The 20,463-nt window shown below is 46.6% G+C and overlaps 2 protein-coding genes across 3 annotated transcripts in view; both read right to left on the reverse strand.

The window, feature by feature from the left end:
• Positions 1-6,471: 6,471 nt before the first annotated feature.
• Positions 6,472-15,801, reverse strand: LOC146333963 (unconventional myosin-If-like). Of its 2 annotated transcripts, XM_084825375.1 has the most exons (8): positions 13,889-15,801; positions 12,786-12,945; positions 12,118-12,198; positions 11,299-11,385; positions 10,065-10,124; positions 8,636-8,804; positions 7,186-7,234; positions 6,472-6,637 (listed from the first exon to the last, which is right to left on the reverse strand). In XM_084825375.1, the coding sequence occupies exons 3-8, from the start codon at positions 12,181-12,183 to the stop codon at positions 6,634-6,636; spliced, it is 435 nt and encodes a 144-aa protein (XP_084681501.1). In that variant the 5' UTR covers positions 12,184-12,198; positions 12,786-12,945; positions 13,889-15,801; the 3' UTR covers positions 6,472-6,633. The 2 variants fall into 2 exon arrangements, with proteins under 2 accessions (XP_084681501.1, XP_084681500.1); XM_084825374.1 differs by lacking the exons at positions 6,472-6,637; positions 7,186-7,234; positions 12,786-12,945; positions 13,889-15,801 and having other exon boundaries at positions 8,290-8,804; positions 12,118-12,313.
• The window catches only part of LOC146333964 (A disintegrin and metalloproteinase with thrombospondin motifs 10-like), a 63,791-nt gene continuing 56,817 nt past the window's right edge, over positions 13,490-20,463 (reverse strand). Inside the window, exons 15-16 of the mRNA XM_084825320.1 lie at positions 13,889-14,020; positions 13,490-13,642 (exon numbers count right to left, since the gene is read on the reverse strand). Of these exons, the coding sequence (XP_084681446.1) occupies positions 13,490-13,642; positions 13,889-14,020 (285 nt within the window). The remainder of the gene's footprint in view (positions 13,643-13,888; positions 14,021-20,463) is intronic.

Raw genomic sequence — 20,463 nt, forward strand, 5'->3', positions numbered from 1 at the left:
CCAAAAGAAAAGAGCGCCCCACATACTCCCCTGCTGAGTTACGGATGGCACAAGAACACGGAATAAGTCCCTGCGACGACGGATGGATCCAGATGACAGATGGAAGACTGCTTCTTCCACAGACCCTGCAGAGGGTTGTTCTAGAGCAAGTTCACCATTCTCTTAGACACCCTGGAGCATCAGCCATGATTGACTATTGCAAGAGGCTGTTTGTCTCCCCTGGCTTAACTGTATATGCCCACCGACTAGCCGCCACCTGTGAAGTCTGCCAGAAAACCAACCCTCCCAGGGCACCCCCTCCTCCAAAAGGAGGGCGACCATGGGCCTACTATCCTTTCCAGAGGGTGCAGATTGATTTTGCTGAGATGCCACCATGTAGGGGTTACAGGTATTTGCTTGTAATAGTATGTCAAATGACAAGGTGGGTAGAGGCGTTTCCATGTAGGAACTGCCAAGCTAAAACTGTTGTTGCTAAATTGTTACAGGAGGTGGTGCCCCGGTTCTCCCTGCCCGAAGTTATAGAGTCCGATCAGGGCTCACATTTCACCTCAGTTATTACACGGGGACTGGCACAAGCTCTGGGAGTAGAGTGGCATTTACATTGCCCCTGGAGGCCCCAGGCAAGTGGACAGGTTGAAAGAGTCAATCGGAGTCTCGAGGAGACTTTAACCAAACTCCAACGAGGGGTGAAGCTCACTTGGGTTGAGGCTCTGCCAATAGCTTTAACGAAGCTTCGAAGGATGCCAAGGAAGGACATAAAGTTGTCCCCCTTCGAACTGATGTTTGGGTTCCCGCCTCGGGTACACTGCGGAAGGAGGGAGGAAGTCAAGTGGGAGATGGGTGATCAGATGCTAAGGGATCAGTTGACTTCTCTACAGTCTGTTCTTTCACAGCTACGAGCTTATTCCGTTCCGTTTCAGAGACTGCCGTTAGATGCACCTATCCATCTCTTCCAGACGTGTAGTAAAAATGTAACCTAAAAGCCATTGTATGTGTCTTAAGCAGCACGTAGTATTGTAAGAGCTGCGCATGCCTGGAATGAGCAGACAGTAACCCTAAGATAAGGTTGCCAAGCAAACTGCTAGCAACCAATCAAAGTGACACGCTGGCTGAGGAATGCAAGCTGAGGTGATAAAACTGCGGCGCGGGGGTTGCCCAGGGTCGACTCTGCTTTTGAGCGTGAGCTCCTTTGTCGAACTGTTTGCAAACAATAAAATCGAGTTGGACCCAGCCTGAAGTTTCCTCTCCTCTTTGGGGCAAATTGGACTTGCCTCCAGGGGGCGACACTAGCATTTTGTGCAACAAACTGGCGAGTAGTCAGGAGTCCCTTGGACCACCCTGGGGTCAAACGACAGAACCGGCAAAGGTGCCTGTGGGGGGTGCCGGACCGCCTTTGAGGTCAGCCACGGCACCAGAGAACGGGGGTCGGGACACCCAGGAGGTTGAAGGCGTGGACTCCATTGATTGAGTCAACCAGGCTGAACGGGTCTGAAGAGACGGCACTAGGGTGCTGGGCGGAGTAAGTACTTGATTTCCCTTCTGTCTTTCTGTTTGAGTTGCCTTCGGAGCGTCTGAGGTTTGTCAGACTCTGTGTAAACGTCGGAGGTTTGTCAGGCTCCGTGTATGGTTTCAAATAGAGGTAGGCACAATGGGGGCGGGTAGCTCCCGTTTAGAAAGCTCTGCCACTCCCTTGGGATGCATGCTAAAGAACTTGAGCAAAGTCAAGCGCCTGAGGTTTGTCAGACTCCGTGTACTAAGATGTCGAAAGGCAAGCTGGTTACACTCTGTCAATTGGACTGGCCAGCATTTGGAATTAGTTGGCCAGACATAGGATCCTTTGGTGTAAATGTTGTAAATGCTGTATATAAAAATGTGGTGAATAATGGGCAATGGGATCAATTCGCCTATATTGATGGGTGGTTGAATTGGTGCGGAAAGAATCCCCCTTAGTTACGGAAGTGTAAATGTGTAAATGTGTTACTGGCAAAGGACCACAGGGGCAAGAGACCCCGGGTGGTGTCTGAATCAAGTAGTAAGAGATAAATTTGCCTCAGGGAAGGTGAGGTTATCAGCATTTGGATGAGTGCCAACCAAAATCCACTGAAGGCGAGAAAAGGTTGAATATAAAGTTCAATATTGTAAAGTCATGATGGTATGCTCCGAGGTGGAGCCCAAAGCCCCTGTTCCCCCCGATTCAAGCCCCACGGAAGGAGCTTGAAGACTGGGAGACCCTGCCCAAGGTGCCCTGAGCTCCCCCCGGTCTGATTCGGCCTGTTAGGTTGGGAGGAGAGGTTGTCGGGGGAGGGAGGGGGCCCTCCAGAGACAGTTTGTCTGCCACCGTATCCAAGTCTGATAGAAGAAGCAAAAGCAGTTTAAAAAGTTGCAACTTCTGAAGAAAGAGATTTGTTTGACGTCTTAAAGACTGTGGCAAAATCAAGAAACAAAGACAGAGCAAGTTCTTGAAATATCGGGGTCTGTGTAAGCTTATCTCTGTCAGCCTGCTCAGAGCAGAGCCAAGGGGGACTTGCCTAACCCCCCTTCGCCGTGGCTGGTTTAGCCTTAGCAAGCAGAGAAGCTGGAAGGTGTCTGTCAGGACCTGACAAAAGAGTGAGATTTGCAAAAAAAAACAAGAAAAGCATCACAACTGGAAAGCTGAGCAGCACTGCTCTGTTCTTACCTGTGGAGGAATCTAGAAGAGGTGTAAGGTTACACCTTCCCCATTCGAACTGATGAAGAGACACAGAGCTTTTGTTAAAAGCATCCCTTCTTTATGGCCCAAAGCCTTCTTTGTTAGAGGCACTCTGCACATGGACTGGAAGTTTGGACAGTTAAAGACTTGCCATAAAAAGTACTGTGAGGCTTGTCATAGCCTTAAACTCCCGTTGTTGTAGATTGTGTGTTTGTGATCAGCTCAGTGTACCGTTTAATTTGTGATTTCAACACTCAGATAAAAAGCTGCATTTGACTGAAAGAACTGGGTATATTTAGCCTTGAGAAGAGAAGACTGAGGGGAGATACGATAGCACTCTTCAAGTACTTAAAAGGTTGTCCCAGAGAGGAAGGCCAGGATCTCTTCTCAATCATCCCAGAGTGCAGGACACGGAATAATGGGCTCAAGTGACAGGAAGCCGGATTCCGGCTGAACATCAGGAGAAACGTCCTAACTGTTAGAGCAATATGACAATGGAACCCATTACCTAGGGAGGCGGTGGGCTCTCCCACACTGGAGACGAGGCTGGACAGCCATCTGTCAGGGATGCTCTGATTTGGATTCCTGCACTGAGCAGGGGGTTGGACTCGATGGCCTTGTAAGCCCCTTCCAACCCTACTATTCTATGAGTCTATGATTTCCAAGGCTTTGATTTCATTTACCCTAATGAAGCATACAGATACAAATTGTTAGAGATTCACAGACTACAAAGGAAACAGCCTAACTTGCAGAGAAGACAAAGAGTTAAAACTGGTGCATGGCACAGAGAATTTGAAACATGATCTGCAGAACAGGCAAGCCAAAAGATAAGTGTGCCTGTTACAAGGGGGAGGCTATAGTAGCCATAAAAAGGGGTGAAGCCCCCGTATGAAGCTCTAACAAAAATATTACCCACTAGAAGTGGACAATTAAAATAAAAAAGGCTTTTCTTAAATTGAAGCAAGCCTTGATATCACCGCCTGCTTTAGCCTTATCAGACCCCAGATCATGAAGTTTTTAGAGCTATGGTGCACATGAGAGCACATGAAAAGAGTGCCATTCCTGGAAAAAGGAAAAGGCAATGCTGGCAGCCACCATGGGCGGAGATATAAACCTCCGAGCACAGAAGCGACCAGAGGGGGGGGCAGAAAAGGAAAGGGCCGACCGGGGCTCAATGAATGTGCGTATTGCCGAGAGAAGAGACATTGGAAGAAAGATTATCCAGAGCTGAAAGAAAAGATAAAAGAGACTCACCCTGAAGGCTGCCAAATGCTGGCAGGGTCCTCCAGTGGGGGGGAGTCTAGCTGAAGGGCCACCACCCTACGAACAAACGCTCGGGAGAATCCCAAGGTAAAAGTAAGGGTTGGTGGCAAGGACTGTGAGGCCCTAGTAGATACTGGAGCCACATTTTCTATGATCCCTGTGAAGCCCCCCGGCGAGAGAAAGTGGAAAGCATGTAACTATAAAAGGAATTAAAGGGAAAAAAAGACTAAATTGCCCATGTGTAAGCCCCTCCTTGTTACAAAAATTGTGTTCTTTTCCCTGGTAGACTTTCCAATTAGTTTACCAAGAATGAGAGGAGGCAGAGATCTGGTCCAACACGATTTTATTCTGCAGAATAAGGCAACCCTTGGGGCTAACGCTCCAACAAAGGTTACAATCAAGTGATGTGATTCAAAAGTTTATATAGGCAAGACCTTTGGGGCTGTCTTACGCTTGCGCTGTACTAATCTCTTTGTCTAGCTGAGAGGGAAACAGAAGACAGGCAGCACCTTTGACATATCTAAGCATGCGCAGAGAGCTAGCCTTGTACTCCAGTAAACACATCCTTGGCATTCCTGAGTCTCTGATAAGGCGCTGTGTCTTTGTTTAGCATGGCAGTCTCACACTGAGGTAAAACAGACATAGCCTAGCTTATAAAATCATGGGATAACAGACATACTACAACTGAAATTTCTATAACAGGAGGACCCATTGAAGTTTGGGTGCCGCATGGAGTGCCACAAATTTTGGGATCAGGAGGAGGAAGCAAATTTCTCAACCCAGCCCGGCATTCCCGATATAAAATAGGTTTACTAACAAATGAAAACCTCACTTTTAAGGCTTGCTCTAGCTTTAATATCGCCACACTACTGCCAACATCACTGGGCACAAATGGATCAGGACTCCCAGATCATGACTGCCTTGAAGTATTAGACCTGGACACCAAAGGCCGACCGGACCTTGAGGATGAACCAATAGAGGGAGCCAGAGATCTGTTTGTAGATGGGTCTAGCTATATGCTGGATGGAAGGTGCTACACAGGAGCGGCCATCGTTACTCTAGAGGAAAGTGTGCGCGAGGAAAGGCTGCCTCCTCATTTCTCCGCCCAATCCGCTGAACTGGTAGCCCTGACAAGAGCCCTGCAAGCCAGCAAGGGAAAGCGAGTAAATATTTATACCGATAGCAAAAATGCCTTCGCCGTTGTGCATGCTCATGGGCAACTGGGGAAAGAGAGGGGATTCCTTACAGCAAACGGATCTCCAGTGGCTAATGGCGGCCTAATAGTGGATCTTCTGGATGCCCTCCAGCTACCCTCACAAGTAGCTGTTGTCCACGTCCGAGCCCATGGGAAAGAAAAAGAGGAAAAATGGAGACAGGGAAACCAGAAGGCAGATGAGGCCGCAAAAAGAGCAGCCAGAGAGGGAATCCAAGGAACATTCCTCATTCTACCCAAAAGAAAAGAGCGCCCCACATACTCCCCTGCTGAGTTACGGATGGCACAAGAACACGGAATAAGTCCCTGCGACGACGGATGGATCCAGATGACAGATGGAAGACTGCTTCTTCCACAGACCCTGCAGAGGGTTGTTCTAGAGCAAGTTCACCATTCTCTTGGACACCCTGGAGCATCAGCCATGATCGACTATTGCAAGAGGCTGTTTGTCTCCCCTGGCTTAACTGTATGCGCCCACCGACTAGCCGCCACCTGTGAAGTCTGCCAGAAAACCAACCCTCCCAGGGCACCCCCTCCTCCAAAAGGAGGGCGACCATGGGCCTACTATCCTTTCCAGAGGGTGCAGATTGATTTTGCTGAGATGCCACCATGTAGGGGTTACAGGTATTTGCTTGTAATAGTATGTCAAATGACGGGGTGGGTAGAGGCGTTTCCATGTAGGAACTGCCAAGCTAAAACTGTTGTTGCTAAATTGTTACAGGAGGTGGTGCCCCGGTTCTCCCTGCCCGAAGTTATAGAGTCCGATCAGGGCTCACATTTCACCTCAGTTATTACACGGGGGCTGGCACAAGCTCTGGGAGTAGAGTGGCATTTACATTGCCCCTGGAGGCCCCAGGCAAGTGGACAGGTTGAAAGAATCAATCGGAGTCTCAAGGAGACTTTAACCAAACTCCAACGAGGGGTGAAGCTCACTTGGGTTGAGGCTCTGCCAATAGCTTTAACGAAGCTTCGAAGGATGCCAAGGAAGGACATAAAATTGTCCCCCTTCGAACTGATGTTTGGGTTCCTGCCTCGGGTACACTGCGGAAGGAGGGAGGAAGTCAAGTGGGAGGTGGGTGATCAGATGCTAAGGGATCAGTTGACTTCTCTACAGTCTGTTCTTTCACAGTTACGAGCTTATTCCGTTCCGTTTCAGAGACTGCCGTTAGATGCACCTATCCATCTCTTCCAGACAGGAGACGAGGTGTTGCTGAAAAAGTGGAATAAAGAAGCTTTAAAGGAAGGGTGGAAGGGGCCTTATTTGGTGGGACCAACCAGCCATTCGTGTGTAAAGCTTGTGGGTTCTAGTAAATGGACACATTGCAGCTGGATAAAGCCATTTAAGCGACCCTCGCTTCCTTCTGTCACCTGGAAAGAACAGGAGGACACGGGCAATGGTCCTTTGCTCCCTGGCACCCCTCTGGAAGCTGCAAGGGACACAGGCGAAGAAGCCATCCAGGAGCCACAATCACCTGTAATATACAAGTCACAACATCTGGGAAAAGCTCGGGTTCGAATTACAAAAAACTTGTAATATGAAGCATGTATTGTGGGTGGTGTTGGTAATGTTAGTCAAAGAAATATTAACGTGGATGGTGATACCTCAAGGACTTGGGCTTGACAGCTTTAAGATAAAACCCCGAAATGTCACACCAGCACCCCTCAAACCACTTCTGGTACAGATCCCCGAGAAAGAGAGGCGTCCCTGGAGAACCAGGTTAGGGATCCCAATAACAGAGGAAACTGATAATGTGTGGTTAGAGTGGATAAAGTATACAGCCAAGTCTTTAAATAAGTCTGACTGTTTTGTTTGTGCCACAGGGAGATCTGTGGCAAAGGTGCTGCCCTTTCCACTGGGATGGGACACTCCTTCCCTCCTCACCTGCGTGATCCGTTTGTTCCAACACCCTGATGCATGGGGAGAGGAGGAATGCCAAACCCTCAATAAATTATACCCCCCACTCAAATCAAAGGATCGTGTCAGACCTTCCACAGTCTTCCTGCAAAGAAGAAACCATACCGGATGCATACACCGAAACCTTGCAGACACAGAGGGGCGTATAGGGAACCTGAGGAGTAAAGTAAGATGTGTTAATTCCACCCGCTTTAGGAATAATTCCCTTTCAGTCCCACGGGCTGATCTCTGGTGGTATTGTGGTGGTCTAGAGTTGTATGAGGTATTGCCCTCCAATTGGTCCGGAGCTTGTGGGTTAGTTCAGTTGGCAGTCCCCTTTTCAATTGCATACCATCCAGCAGAGAAGACTGGCCAACCCCGGCAGAAACGATCAGTAACCCCTTTTGATGATCAAATATACATTGACTCCATAGGAGTACCAAGGGGAGTGCCAGACGAGTTCAAAGGAAGAAATCAAATTGCTGCAGGATTTGAATCTACCCTGTATTGGTGGGTGACCATTAACAAAAATGTAGATTGGATCAATTACGTTTATTATAATCAACAGAGGTTTATAAACTATACTCGAGATGCTGTAAAAGGATTGGCTGAGCAGCTAGATGCCACCAGCCAAATGGCCTGGGAAAATCGGCATGTTCTTGATATGATGTTAGCAGAAAAAGGGGGGGGGTTGTGTCATGCTAGGTGGACGGTGTTGCACCTTCATCCCTAACAACACTGCCCCAGATGGCACGGTAACAAGGGCTTTGCAGGGCCTCACCGCCTTGTCTGAAGAATTAGCCGAGAATTCAGGGATTAACAACCCCGTGACCGCCTGGTTAGAGAGATGGTTTGGAAAATGGAAACACCTAGCAGCCTCAATCCTTATTTCGCTTGTAGTGATGATAGGAGTTTTAGTGTTATTTGGTTGTTGCATTATCCCCTGCGCTAGAGGCTTATCCCAGCGGTTAATTGAAACCGCTCTGTCAAAACAGATGCTCTTGCTTTATTGTGCTGATAAAGAAACCCCATTTTAAATGCTTTAAGACGTGAATAAAGACTTAAAGGAGGGAATTGTTAGGAAAAAAAAGGAGACTCCATAACCGTTCGCGTCTCAAGTTACGTAAGAGCCCGAGTGGCGGGAAAATATAGGCGGAGCAAAAAGGGAATCATACTGACGCGCTCATGACTAACGGCTTGGTAAGCTGATAGTGACTGTTTATTGGATATTGACTTAGTGAGCCGATGTACTGACTGTTTCATTGGTTACTGGTAAGAACAATAGAAGCGATATGATATAAAGGGCTTTTGCACACGTGTCTCGGGGTCCAGACTGCTCTGCACCTGTTTTGCAAAACGTTCAATAAAATAGTGTTGGATCCACTGCTGCCTGCCTGGCATCCTTTTCTTCTAAACCGGAAGCAAGGACTTTTTATCTAACATCCTGGCTTCACCCTTTATTGTTGATTAAGGTGTTGGTATTTTTGTCCACAAAAAGTTGGTATCCCAAGAGAAAGAGGACAGGGTAGGACGACAAGCAAGGGCGACCTATTCTGCCACTCAGGGCTCCAGAGACCTTGCCAGCATAGTGGTGTATGAGATGAATCCTGAACTGGAGCCGTTGAAATGTTCATGGGTGCCCACTGCTGACTGGAGCTTTTGCAGCAGATCTGATCCGCCCCCTCACCCTTGGTGTATACTGTGGCACAAACATCATCCAAGACGCTCATGATGCCTGGAGGATTCTGGGAGAGACAAAAAGTGAAGGGCGAAAAGGTGGCATAACTATTCCATTCATGACTGATGGGTTCGTCAGGCCTGGATGGGGGCTCATTTGGCTCATTTTTACAAAATGATTACTATCAGTAATGAATGGATACGAATCTCAAACTTTGATAATTTCTCCAGTTTGAAGTTTATTTCATCCTGAACTTTGAGAATTTTGTTTTTAAAAGTTTGCACGAAAATTCATAAGTATTTTTATGAACATATCTCTTAATGCATGCATTTTTGCATGCATTTTTTGGTCTAACGCACGCATCTTTTGCAAGCAATTTCCCTAATATAATGAGTTCTTGAATGTTATTTTCCCTAATATCCACATTTTAATGCATTGTTTTGATTGAATAACTCGCTTGCAAAATTTGGAGGACTGGGAATTTCAAAGGACAACTGAGTCAGTGGTGTAGCATTAAATTTAGACAGTCATCATGACAGTCCCCATAACGACGCCCCTCCAAGGGGAGTCCAAAAATACAATCCGCTGTGTTGGTCCATATCTATAAATCAGTTCTAGCAGTGTTCATCCCCACCAGGAGTAGGTCTTTTAGTACAACAAATGGGCCTTGTTTGCCCATTCAAGAGCAGGCCACCCCAAAATTCTCTGCATTACAACAGGGAACAATATATTGTGCTGGGAAAATTCATTTCCCTCCAGCTACTGTGAGGATTGCAGCTAAGCTCAGAGGGAGCCAGGAGGTCTGAGAGGGGTGGCAGATGACTCCAGTGACCCTGCTAATAAAGAAGTTCTGGTGCTGTGCTCCTGCAAGCCCTGCCTCCACTATACTACTGAACTTAATTTCAGTTCACATAGTTGTTTGAAAATGCAATGTCTGAAAATGTTTGCGTTAAGAGTTAAACAGAATGCATTTTCCCCCCATCTCTACTCACCACACAGTGCCCCCATGAGGCCTGCCTTTGCTTCTTCCTTTAAATTAATTATGTTTCCAGTGGCTGCAGCCACATCTGGGAGCTACCATTTAAAATTTCCCAGCGTACCCCTGAAAATTGAACTAGTGGCTTCCAGCGACGGCACTTGGCTGAGGGTCCGCTCAACACCTGCGCCCCATCCTTTCCATTTAATTCAGCTTGAGTAAACTAGCTCTACTCTCAAGCACCCCACAATTCAACTGGCTGTACTGTGTTTATGTTTGTTTATTTTTTCTTATTGCAGCACTCCCATTCAGCGCCTCTCCTACCAGCTTATTTTCAATGAGATCGCATACCACTTTGTTGTTGAAATATTCAGTTGGGGTCCACTTGATCCCCTCTTGCACATACTCTTCCTAAGGCAAAAGGCAAAAGGCAAAAAGAGTGAGCTAAAAACATGGTTTAGAATGGAAGGAAGAATGATGAGAAAAAGACAGGAAGACAGAAAAATAATGGAAGGAAAGAGGGAAGAAAAAGGAAGGACAGGATCCTGACCTTTAAATTTGAGGGGAAAGTTAAGGACCATGTCTGTTGTAGCAAATACAATGGATCTATGGATTGCTCATACAAAGTTGCCTTACACTGAGATTTGTTTCAAGTAAGAGCCAGTGTGGTGTAGTGGCGAGAGTGTTGAACTGTGACTCAGGAGATCTGGGTTCCAGTCCCCACTCAGCCACAAAGTGGCTTTGGGCCGGTCGCTGACTCTCAGCCTAACCTACTTCACAGGGTTGTTGTTGTGAGGATAAAATGGAGAGGAGGAGGACCACGCAAACTGCCTTTGGGTTCCTTGCAAGAGGAAGAAAGGCAGCATATATATAATGAAGAAGAAGAAGATAAATATTGCCAATTAAAGGCACAATCCCATGCAAGTTTAGAGAGAAAAACAGTCCTACAATTCCCAGCATCCTCCAGCCAGGAGTGATGGATGGGGAATGCTGGGAGTTGTAGACCTTTTTTTCTGTCAAAACATGCATGGGGTTGTGCCCTAATTAATTAATTACTTAACAGCTAGTCAGGCCATTCATCCACCTTGTCCAGTGTCGTCTACTGCAACTGGCAACAGCTTCCAGGGTCTCCGGCAGATAAAGGGCTTCCCCATCCTTTTAGCCAATATTGAACCTTCTGCATGCCAGGCATGTGCTCTATCACTCACCTATGGCCCTTCCCCTAAAGACCAAATACGTTTCCAGTCCTCATGGCTCTAAATAAAGGGTGGATTTCAACAGGAAGCTGAACAGACTGTCAGGGTGCTACTTGACGGTTGTCAACTGAAGTTGCTGAGGATTGAAGCTGGGACTTTCACCATGCAAAGCAGGTGCTCATCTGTTCAGTTGAGGACCACCCCTCAAACATCCGTACTCTTCACACCTCTTGGGGGTCACAGTGGAATATTTACACCCACCCACACCAGAGCAGCACAATGTCGCAGTTTTGATTAGCGATGGGGAGGAAAAGATCCCATTGACCCACCCACCCCGGTCCCCAAAGGAAAGACTCAATGCTCCATCGCATGCTGTAAGCTGGCCTCACCTGCTCTGCTTTGAGGGTGAGCTCGATGAAGGTTTGTTGAGGTTTTTCGTTCACAAAGTTAATGCAGAATTGCTCAAAGCCATTTCTCTGAATGGTGGGGAGTGGAGAGGGAAAAGAGAGATAAAAAGAATAAAGATGCGGTTATTAGGGATGCTGGCAGAATTTGTTCTTTGTGAATTCCAACATGAACTGACCCACATCACCTGCACTAATGTGCAGATTGGAATGTAGTTATCTGTCGGATTTCGCACGTCTCCTAATTTCATGATGTGGCTTGCATATCAAACATATCAAACTAAAAAAAAACTAAAAAAAGCAAACATTGAAATAAAGTATGTCTGGAGATGCGAATTTTGTGAGGAAATACATCCAAAGATGTGTATTTAAATATGTCTTTAAATGGGAATGTTGGTGGGATTTTTTATTTTTTAAAGAAAAGCACAGATTAATGTGAAAACTGAACAGAATGGCATTATGAATTGACACATGCAAAAGTGACTGGAAATAGGCTGATCCTTCTATCCCTAATGGTTAATCATGACGCCCCTCAAATTACCATATACATTGAGACCAGAGACACGTTTGCTTTGAGCCATGGCAATGTCTTGTACCAATGCCAAAGTGAGCAATAGGGTGTAGTCCCAACCAGTGATGTGGGGTGGAAATTTTTCTGAACGGAAAATTTCTTTCAGTTTTGATTACTAAATATGTCAAATAAACATGCTGATGCAGATCATGCTCAGTTTAGCTCTCCCACTGGAACATTTTCTGGATTTTTTTTTCTGGTTCAAAATTCACTGGTCCCATAACTAAGCCTACCTGGAACATTGCAAAACCATAAATATCCAGTACGCCAATGCTGTATTCCTCGTATGGCTTCTGCATGGCCCTGTTGATGGACTGGAGATGAAGGGAGACTGGTTAGCAGCAAACAAGGTAGAAAGTTCATTATCAGCTGCTGCATGAGTGCTGTCATAGCGTTGGAAGTGATAAACAGATTACCATCTTGTCCAACCCTCTGAAAAAGAACCCCCCTGCCATCTCACTTCAGTTTTGGTATTCAAAGAACGAGAGAGTTGGAAGGGATAAACAGACCACCAGCTTGTTCAACAGTCTCCAATAAGTCCCATTCTTATAAGTCCCATATTCAGTGTTCAAAGAACCATAGAGTTGGAATGATAAATGGGCCACCATCTTGTTAAACCTCCAATAAGTCCCATCCTTACAATTTGGTATTCAAAGAACCATAGAGTTGGAAGTTATAAATGGGCTCCCACCAAAGGAAATTAGGTAGGTGGTTACAAGATAGAAGGCCTTCTCAGTTGTGGTGCCCCATTTATGGAATGCCCTCCCTAATGGGGCCTATGCTGTTATCTTTTTAGCACCAGGTGAAGACATTTCTCTTCCCCAAGTGTTTTTGAGTTTAGGATTTCGATCTTATTGCTCCTTTCATGTATTTTACATTGTATTCTTCCTGTGCTATTTACTGTTGTTGTGTTGTGTTTTTATTCTTTTTTGTTGTTGTTGTTTATTCGGTCCGTCGCTCCCGACTCTTCGTGACTTCATGGACCAGCCCACACCAGAGCTTCCTGTCAGCCGTTGCCACCCAGCTGGGCATAGTTGCCATCCAATCACGTCCATGGCATTCTGCGAAGCACAGCCCAGGGCAAAGAAAGAAGAATTGAGAAAGAGAGAGCGCGTTAGAGACGTGCATACAAGGAAAACTAGAGTTTGGCAAAGTTCTCCAAATTCCACTTGGAAGCTCGTTCCGTCTTGTGTCCACATCACTTTATGGACTTTGCTTTTTTTCTTTCCGCATGAAAATGTGTGTGTATTTTTCTGCATATTTTCCAAAATGTGCACATCTTTGAAAGGCATACATTCTTCTGCCATTGATCAAAGCATGTGAGCATGTGCATTTTAAAAGTCTACATTCTTTTTCCATGTGCATTTCTCAACTGTGCAACTGCTGTCAAAACATATTTATTTTGGTCCATGAATCACATTACAAGCTCATAAATGCATGGACTTCAGCACTGAGTCCATGTTCAAACATAATCTGGAAGGTGTGAATTGGGTAAATCCTGATTTCTTTAATTAAAAAAAACAACCCTGAAATGAATTGCTCATACATCCCTAGACATAATACATTTACTGAAGCATGTATTTCAGGTGGAAACAGTGCTTGATCTTACTGCTGATTATGGCCACTTAGCATGATCTCATGGAAGACACTCCGGTCGTCCATGCCGTCCACTTTGTATGTATCTGACTGGCTCAGGTAATAGTAATAGTCTGGGGTCATAATCCCCAGGTTATGTTTCTGATCTTTGAGAGGCACCCTCTATGAGCTGTGAAAGCAAGAAGTGGGGAAGAAGTTACACAATGACACAAACATTCAGCACACCAGCAGCGTCCTGATCATCCCAAAGGGTCCCTTGCTGTGAGAGGGTGTGTTGGAAAGATAATATTATATGCACACTGACTGTCATGGCCGCACTTGCTATTGCTGGCCCGTGCAGATGGCACATAATGGTGCATGTCATGTGCATTCCCATGATGACACCACATGTGCCATCAGCTCTCTTACCTGGAAACAGATGTGGAAGTTTCTCTCACTCTCATTCTGGCTCACCACCTGGGATTTTTCCAACAGGTAGTTGAAAATCTTCCCCCCGTCAGGCTCACCCCCATGACTGAACTGGATCTCAAAGTATTTTCCCTGGTGGGAGACACAGCACATCGGGCAGGCAAATCGGAAAGACAGTTTTGACAGCCCAAGGGGTTAGAATGCAGGAATTAGGAATGGAAACCTCAGGAACTCCTGGTCAGAGGCCTTTGTGGTGCCTTTCTCAGAGCATACAATCTTAGGATGGCCTGGCATCCTATTGTACAGAAGACAGTCATAAGAACATCAGAACATAAGAACAGCTCTGCTGGATCAGACCAAGGGTCCATCTAGACCATGATCCTAGTATTAGCACAGAGGGAGAAATAGGTCTCCCCATCCACTTTCTCCACACCAGGTATACTTTTGTCCTTCCTGTTTTAAGCCTTCCCCAGTCCAATTACAAGTTAAAGACAAAGATTTCCATGGTCAGAAATCCTTTGCCCTGAGATCTATTGATTTAGGGCAGCTTTGAAATATTTCAGTAAAGAAAGACGCCTGAGAAGACGTACAAATCTGCTGGAGTTGTTGTTTCTGAAGGTCTTGGCATTGCCAAAGGCTTCAAGCAATGGATTGGACGGGAGAATGATGTATTAACATGCTAAAGAGAAGAGAAACCCTGGGAAGTTGGCAGGATAGAGCCAAGTGGAAGTGAATAATTAATAACAATAACAATAACAACAATAATAATACATTTATATTCTGCCTATTTTTCCTCTTGCAAGGATCCTGAGGCATCTTACATAGAATCATAAAATAGTAGAGTTCGAGGGGCCTACAAGACCATCGAGTCCAACCTCCTGCTCAATGCAGGAATCCAGGTCAGAGCATCCCTGACAGGTGGCTGTCCAGCCTTCTCGTGGATGCCTCCAGTGTGGGACAGCCCACCACCTCCCTGGCTCATTGGTTCCACTGTCGTATTGCTCTAACAGTCAGGACGTTTTTCCTGATGTGCAGCCGGAATCTGGCTTCCTGTCACTGGAGCCCATTATTCCATGTCCTGCGCTCCAGGATGATGGAGAAGAGAACCTGGCCTTCCCCTCTGTGGCAACCTTTCAAGTGCTTGAAGAGCGCTATCATGTCTCCCCTCAGTCTCCTCTTCTCAAGGCTAAACATGCCCCGTTCTTTCAGTCGCTCCTCATAGGGCTTTGTTTCCAGTCCCCTCATCTTTGTTGCCCTCCTCTGAACCCTCTCCAGTTTGTCTGCATCCTTCTTCAAGTGCGGTGCCCAGAACTGGACACAGTACTCCAGATGAGGCCTGACCAGTGCTGAGTAGAGGGGAACTAGTAATTCCCGGGATTTGGAAGCTATGCTTCTATTAATGCAGCCCCAAATAGCATTTGCCTTTTTTGCAGCCACATCACATTGTTGGCTCATATTCAGGTTGTGATCGACAACAGTTCCAAGATCCTTCTCCGTTGTAGCGTCATTGAGCCACGTATCCCCGATCTTGTAACTGTGCATTTGGTTTCTTTTCCTAGGTGCAGAGCATGGCATTTATCCCCATTAAATTTCATTCTCTTGTTTTCTGCCCAGCACTCCAGTCTATCCAGATCACTTTGAATTCTGTTTTTGTCTTCCAGGGTATTAGCTATCCTGCCCCATTATGTGTCATCTGCAAACTGGATCAGCATTCCCTGCACCTCCTCCTCCAAGTCACTAATAAAAACGTTGAAGAGCACTGGGCCCAGCACTGAGCGGTACCCCACTCATGACCTCACCCCAGTTTGAGAAGGTCCCATTGAGAAGCACTCTTTGAGTCCGATTCTGTAGCCAACTGTGGATCCACCGGAGTGTTGTTTCATCTAGCTGTAGTAAAAATGTAACCTAAAAGCCATTGTATGTGTCTTAAGCAGCACGTAGTATTGTAAGAGCTGCGCATGCCTGGAATGAGCAGACAGTAACCCTAAGATAAGGTTGCCAAGCAAACTGCTAGCAACCAATCAAAGTGACACGCTGGCTGAGGAATGCAAGCCGAGGTGATAAAACTGCGGCGCGGGGGTTGCCCAGGGTCGACTCTGCTTTTGAGCGTGAGCTCCTCTGTCGAACTGTTTGCAAACAATAAAATCGAGTTGGACCCGGCCTGAAGTTGACTCTCCTCTTTGGGGCAAATAGGACTCGCCTCCAGGGGGCGACACCAGCATTTTGTGCAACAATCTGGCGAGCAGCCAGGAGTCCCTTGGACCACCCTGGGGTCAAACGACAGAACCGGCAAAGGTGCCTGTGGGGCGCGCCGGACCGCCTTTGAGGTCTGCCACGGCACCAGAGAACGGGGGTCGGGACACCCAGGAGGTTAAAGGCGTGGACTCCATTGATTGAGTCAACCAGGCTGAACGGGTCTGAAGAGACGGAGCCAGGGTGCTGGGCGGAGTAAGTATTTGATTTCCCTTGTGCCTTTCTGTTTGAGTTGCCTTCAGAGCGTCTGAGGTTTGTCAGACTCCGTGTATTGTTTCAAATAGAGGTAGGCACAATGTGGGCGGGTAGCTCCCATTTAGAAAGCTCTGCCACTCCCTTGGGATGCATGCTCAGGAACTTTAGGAAGTTCAAAAGAGATTTTAGAATTAAGATGGCCAAGGGTAAATTGACCTTCTTTTGCCAACTGGACTGGCCAGCGTTTGGAATTAGTTGGCCAGACATAGGATCCTTTGATGTAAATCTTGTAAATGCTGTATATAAAAATGTGGTGAATAATGGGCAATGGGATCAATTCGCCTATATTGATGGTTGGTTGAATTGGTGCGGAAAGAATCCCCCTTAGTTACAGAAGTGTAAATGTGTAAATGTGTTACTGGCAAAGGACCGCAGGGGCAAGAGACCCCGGGTGGTGTCTGAATCAAGTAGTAAGAGATAAATTTGCCTCAGGGAAAGTGAGGTTATCAGCATTTGGATGAGTGCCAACCAAAATCCACTGAAGGCGAGAAAAGGTTGAATATAAAGTTCAATATTGTAAAGTCATGATGGTATGCTCCGAGGTGGAGCCCAAGGCCCCTGTTCTCCCCGATTCAAGCCCCACGGAAGGAGCTTGAAGACTGGGAGACCCTGCCCAAGGTGCCCTGAGCTCCCCCCGGTCTGATTCGGTCTGTTAGGTTGGGAGGAGAGATTGTTGGGGGAGGGAGGGGGCCCTCCAGAGACAGTTTGTCTGCCACCGTATCCAAGTTTGTTAGAAGAAGCAAAAGCAGTTGAAAAAGTTGCAACTTCTGAAGAAAGAGATTTGTTTGAAGTCTTAAAGACTGGCAAAATCAAGAAACATAGACGGAGCAAGTTCTTAAAATATCAGGGTCTGTGTAAACTTATCTCTGTCAGCCTGCTCAGAGCAGAGCCAAGGGGGACTTGCCTAACCCCCCTTCGCCGCGGCTGGTTTAGCCTTAGCAAGCAGAGAGGCTGGAAGGTGTCGGTGAGGACCTGACAAAAGAGTGAGATTTGCAAAAAAACAAGAAAAGCATCACAGCTGGAAAGCTGAGCAGCACTGCTCTGTTCTTATCTGTGGAGGAATCTAGAAGAGGTGTAAGGTTACACCTTCCCCATTCGAACTGATGAAGAGACAGAGAGGTTTTGTTAAAAACATCCCATCTTTATGGCCCAAAGCCTTCTTTGTTTAGATCTATCATTGTTCAGACTTTTGAGAGGCACTCTGCACATGGACTGGAACTTTGGACAGTTAAAGACTTGCCGTAAAAAGTACTGTGAGGCTGGTCATAGCCTTAAGCTCCCATTGTTGTAGATTGTGTGTTTGTTTGTGATCAGCTCAGTGTACAGTTTGATTTGTGATTTCAACACTCAGATAAAAAGCTGCATTTAACTGGAAAAACTGGGTATATTTAGCCTTGAGAAGAGAAGACTGAGGGGAGATAGGATAGCACTCTTCAAGCACTTGAAAGGTTGTCACAGAGAGGAAGGCCAGGATCTCTTCTCGATCATCCCAGAGTGCAGGACATGGAATAATGCGCTCAAGCGACAGGAAGCCAGATTCCGGCTGAACATCAGGAGAAACGTCCTGACTGTTAGAGCAATATGACAATGGAGCCCATTACCTGGGGAGACGGTGGGCTCTCCCACACTGGAGGCATTCAAGACGAGGCTGGACAGCCACCTGTCAGGGATGCTCTGATTTGGATTCCTGCACTGAGCAGGGGGTTGGACTCGATGGCCTTGTAAGCCCCTTCCAACCCTACTATTCTATGATTCTATGATTTCCAGGGCTTTGATTTCATTTACCCTAATGAAGCATACAGATACAAATTGTTAGAGATTCACAGACTACAAAGGAAACAGCCTTCAAAAACTTCAAAGAGAAACTACGAAGGTTAGTTTCCCTTTAAAAAGGGGGGCAGCAAATTCTCTTAACTTAAGAGGTGGGAGGGAAAGAGTCCCCCACTCTCCCGTGATACTTCTAAGCCCAGCTGTGTTTCTGAAGCCTGAGAAAGTTCCTGCCCCACGTGCTCCAGCTCTTTCTCAAAATCTGAACTGTTCTGACGTTGTATTTGCTCAAAGGCAAACCTGACACTCTGCCAAAACTCATGCAGCGTGGAGTTGCCGATGCAAAAATGGTGGCTTGGAACTCTTTGCATGTAGGAGAATGCCCTTCCCTTGATCTTGATGGGCCCTGGCCATGCAGTCAGAGGAGCGGTACAATTGGTAGACCTGCTCCACCATGCCCTACGATGCAAAACAAATGTTTTCCAGTCATGGTGTTAGATTTTAATGATATGAAAAAGGTATAAAAGAAGGCAGAAGAAAGCAGCAGACAAAAAGGCTAAAAAAAGAGAGCTTATCCCAAATGTGTGTCGAGATTAGTAAGAAGGTCTAAGCAAGTGAGTCTCTGTCGAAGCAATGGCAAACAGCCTAACTTGCAGAGAAGACGAAGAGTTAAAGCTGGTGCATGGCACAGAGAGTTTGAAACATGATCTGCAGAACAGGCAAGCCAAAAGATAAGTGTGCCTGTTACAAGAGGGAGGCTATAGTAGCCATAAAAAGGGGTGAAGCCCCCGTATGAGGCTTTAACAAAAATATTACCCACCAGAAGTGGACAATTAAAATAAAAAAGGCTTTTCTTAAATTGAAGCAAGCCTTAATATCACCGCCTGCTTTAGCCTTATCAGACCCCAGATCATGAAGTTTTTAGAGCTATGGTGCACGTGAGAGCACATGAAAAGAGTGCCATTCCTGAAAAAAGGAAAAGGCAATGCTGGCAGCCACCATGGGCGGAGATATAAACTGTGGCTTGAGAGCACAGAAATGACCAGAGGGGAGGGGGCGGAAAAGGAAAGGGCCGACCAGGGCTCGATAAATGTGTGTATTGTCAAGAGAAGAGACACTGTAAGAAAAATTTTCCAAAGTTGAAAGAGAAGAAAAAAGAGACTCACCCTGAAAGCTGCCAAATGTGGGCAGGGTCCTCCGGGGCTGGGGGGGAGTCTAGCTGAAGGGCCACCATCCTACGAACAAACGCTCGGGAGAATCCCAAGGTAAAAGTAAGGGTTGGTGGCAAGGACTGTGAGGCCCTAGTAGATACTGGAGCCACATTTTCTATGATCCCTGTGAAGCCCCCCGGCAAGAGAAAGTGGAAAGCATGTAACTATAAAAGGAATTAAAGGGGGGGGGACTAAATTGCCCGTGTGTAAGCCCCTCCTCACAAAGATTGGAAACAACATACTGGAACATGCCTTTGTAGTTTCATCTGCATACCTGGTTGCCCTCTTGGGGTGGGACTTGTTAACAAAACTGCAAGCTAAAATCTTCTTCCGTGATAATCAGATTGTAGTACAGCTGCCAGCAATGCAGGGCTCAAATTATCGAATGGCCCTTCAAGCAATCAAGATTGTGTCAGAGGCCAAAGGGACTGAGATTTTAGAGAATGTTGATCCATGTGTGTGGGCAGACAGAACCCCTGCCCGAGCAAATGCATTTGTTGTTGTTCAGTCGTGTCCGACTCTTCGTGACCCCATGGACCATAGCACGCCAGGCCTTCCTGTCCTGCGCTCTCTCCCGGAGCGTGCTCAAGTTCATATTCATTGCATCGGTGATGATATCCAGCCATCTCATCCTCTGCCGTCCCCTTCTCCTTTTGCCTTCAGTCTTTCCCAGCATCAGGGTCTTTTCCAGGGAGTTTTCTCTTCGCATTAGGTGGCCAAAATATTGGAGCTTCAGCTTCATTATCTGTCCTTCCAATGAGCACTCAGGGTTGATTTCCTTTAGGATGGACTGATTTGACCTCCTTGCAGTCCAGGGGACTCGTAAGAGTCTTCTCCAGCACCACAGTTCGAAAGCATCAATTCTTCGGCGCTCAGCCTTCCTTATAGTCCAGCTCTCACAGCCATACATTACTACTGGGAAAACCATAGCTTTGATTAGACGGACCTTTGTTGGCAAGGTGATGTCTCTGCTTCTTACTATGCTGTCTAGGTTGGCCATAGCTTTCCTCCCAAGGAGCAAGCGTCTTTTAATTTCATGGCTACAGTCACCGTCTGCGGTGATCTTGGAGCCCAAGAAAGTAAAATCTG

Source organism: Heloderma suspectum, chromosome W (genome assembly GCF_057233095.1).
Source record: "Heloderma suspectum isolate Gila_16-S chromosome W, 16-S_ref, whole genome shotgun sequence".
Classification (NCBI taxonomy): domain Eukaryota; kingdom Metazoa; phylum Chordata; class Lepidosauria; order Squamata; family Helodermatidae; genus Heloderma; species Heloderma suspectum.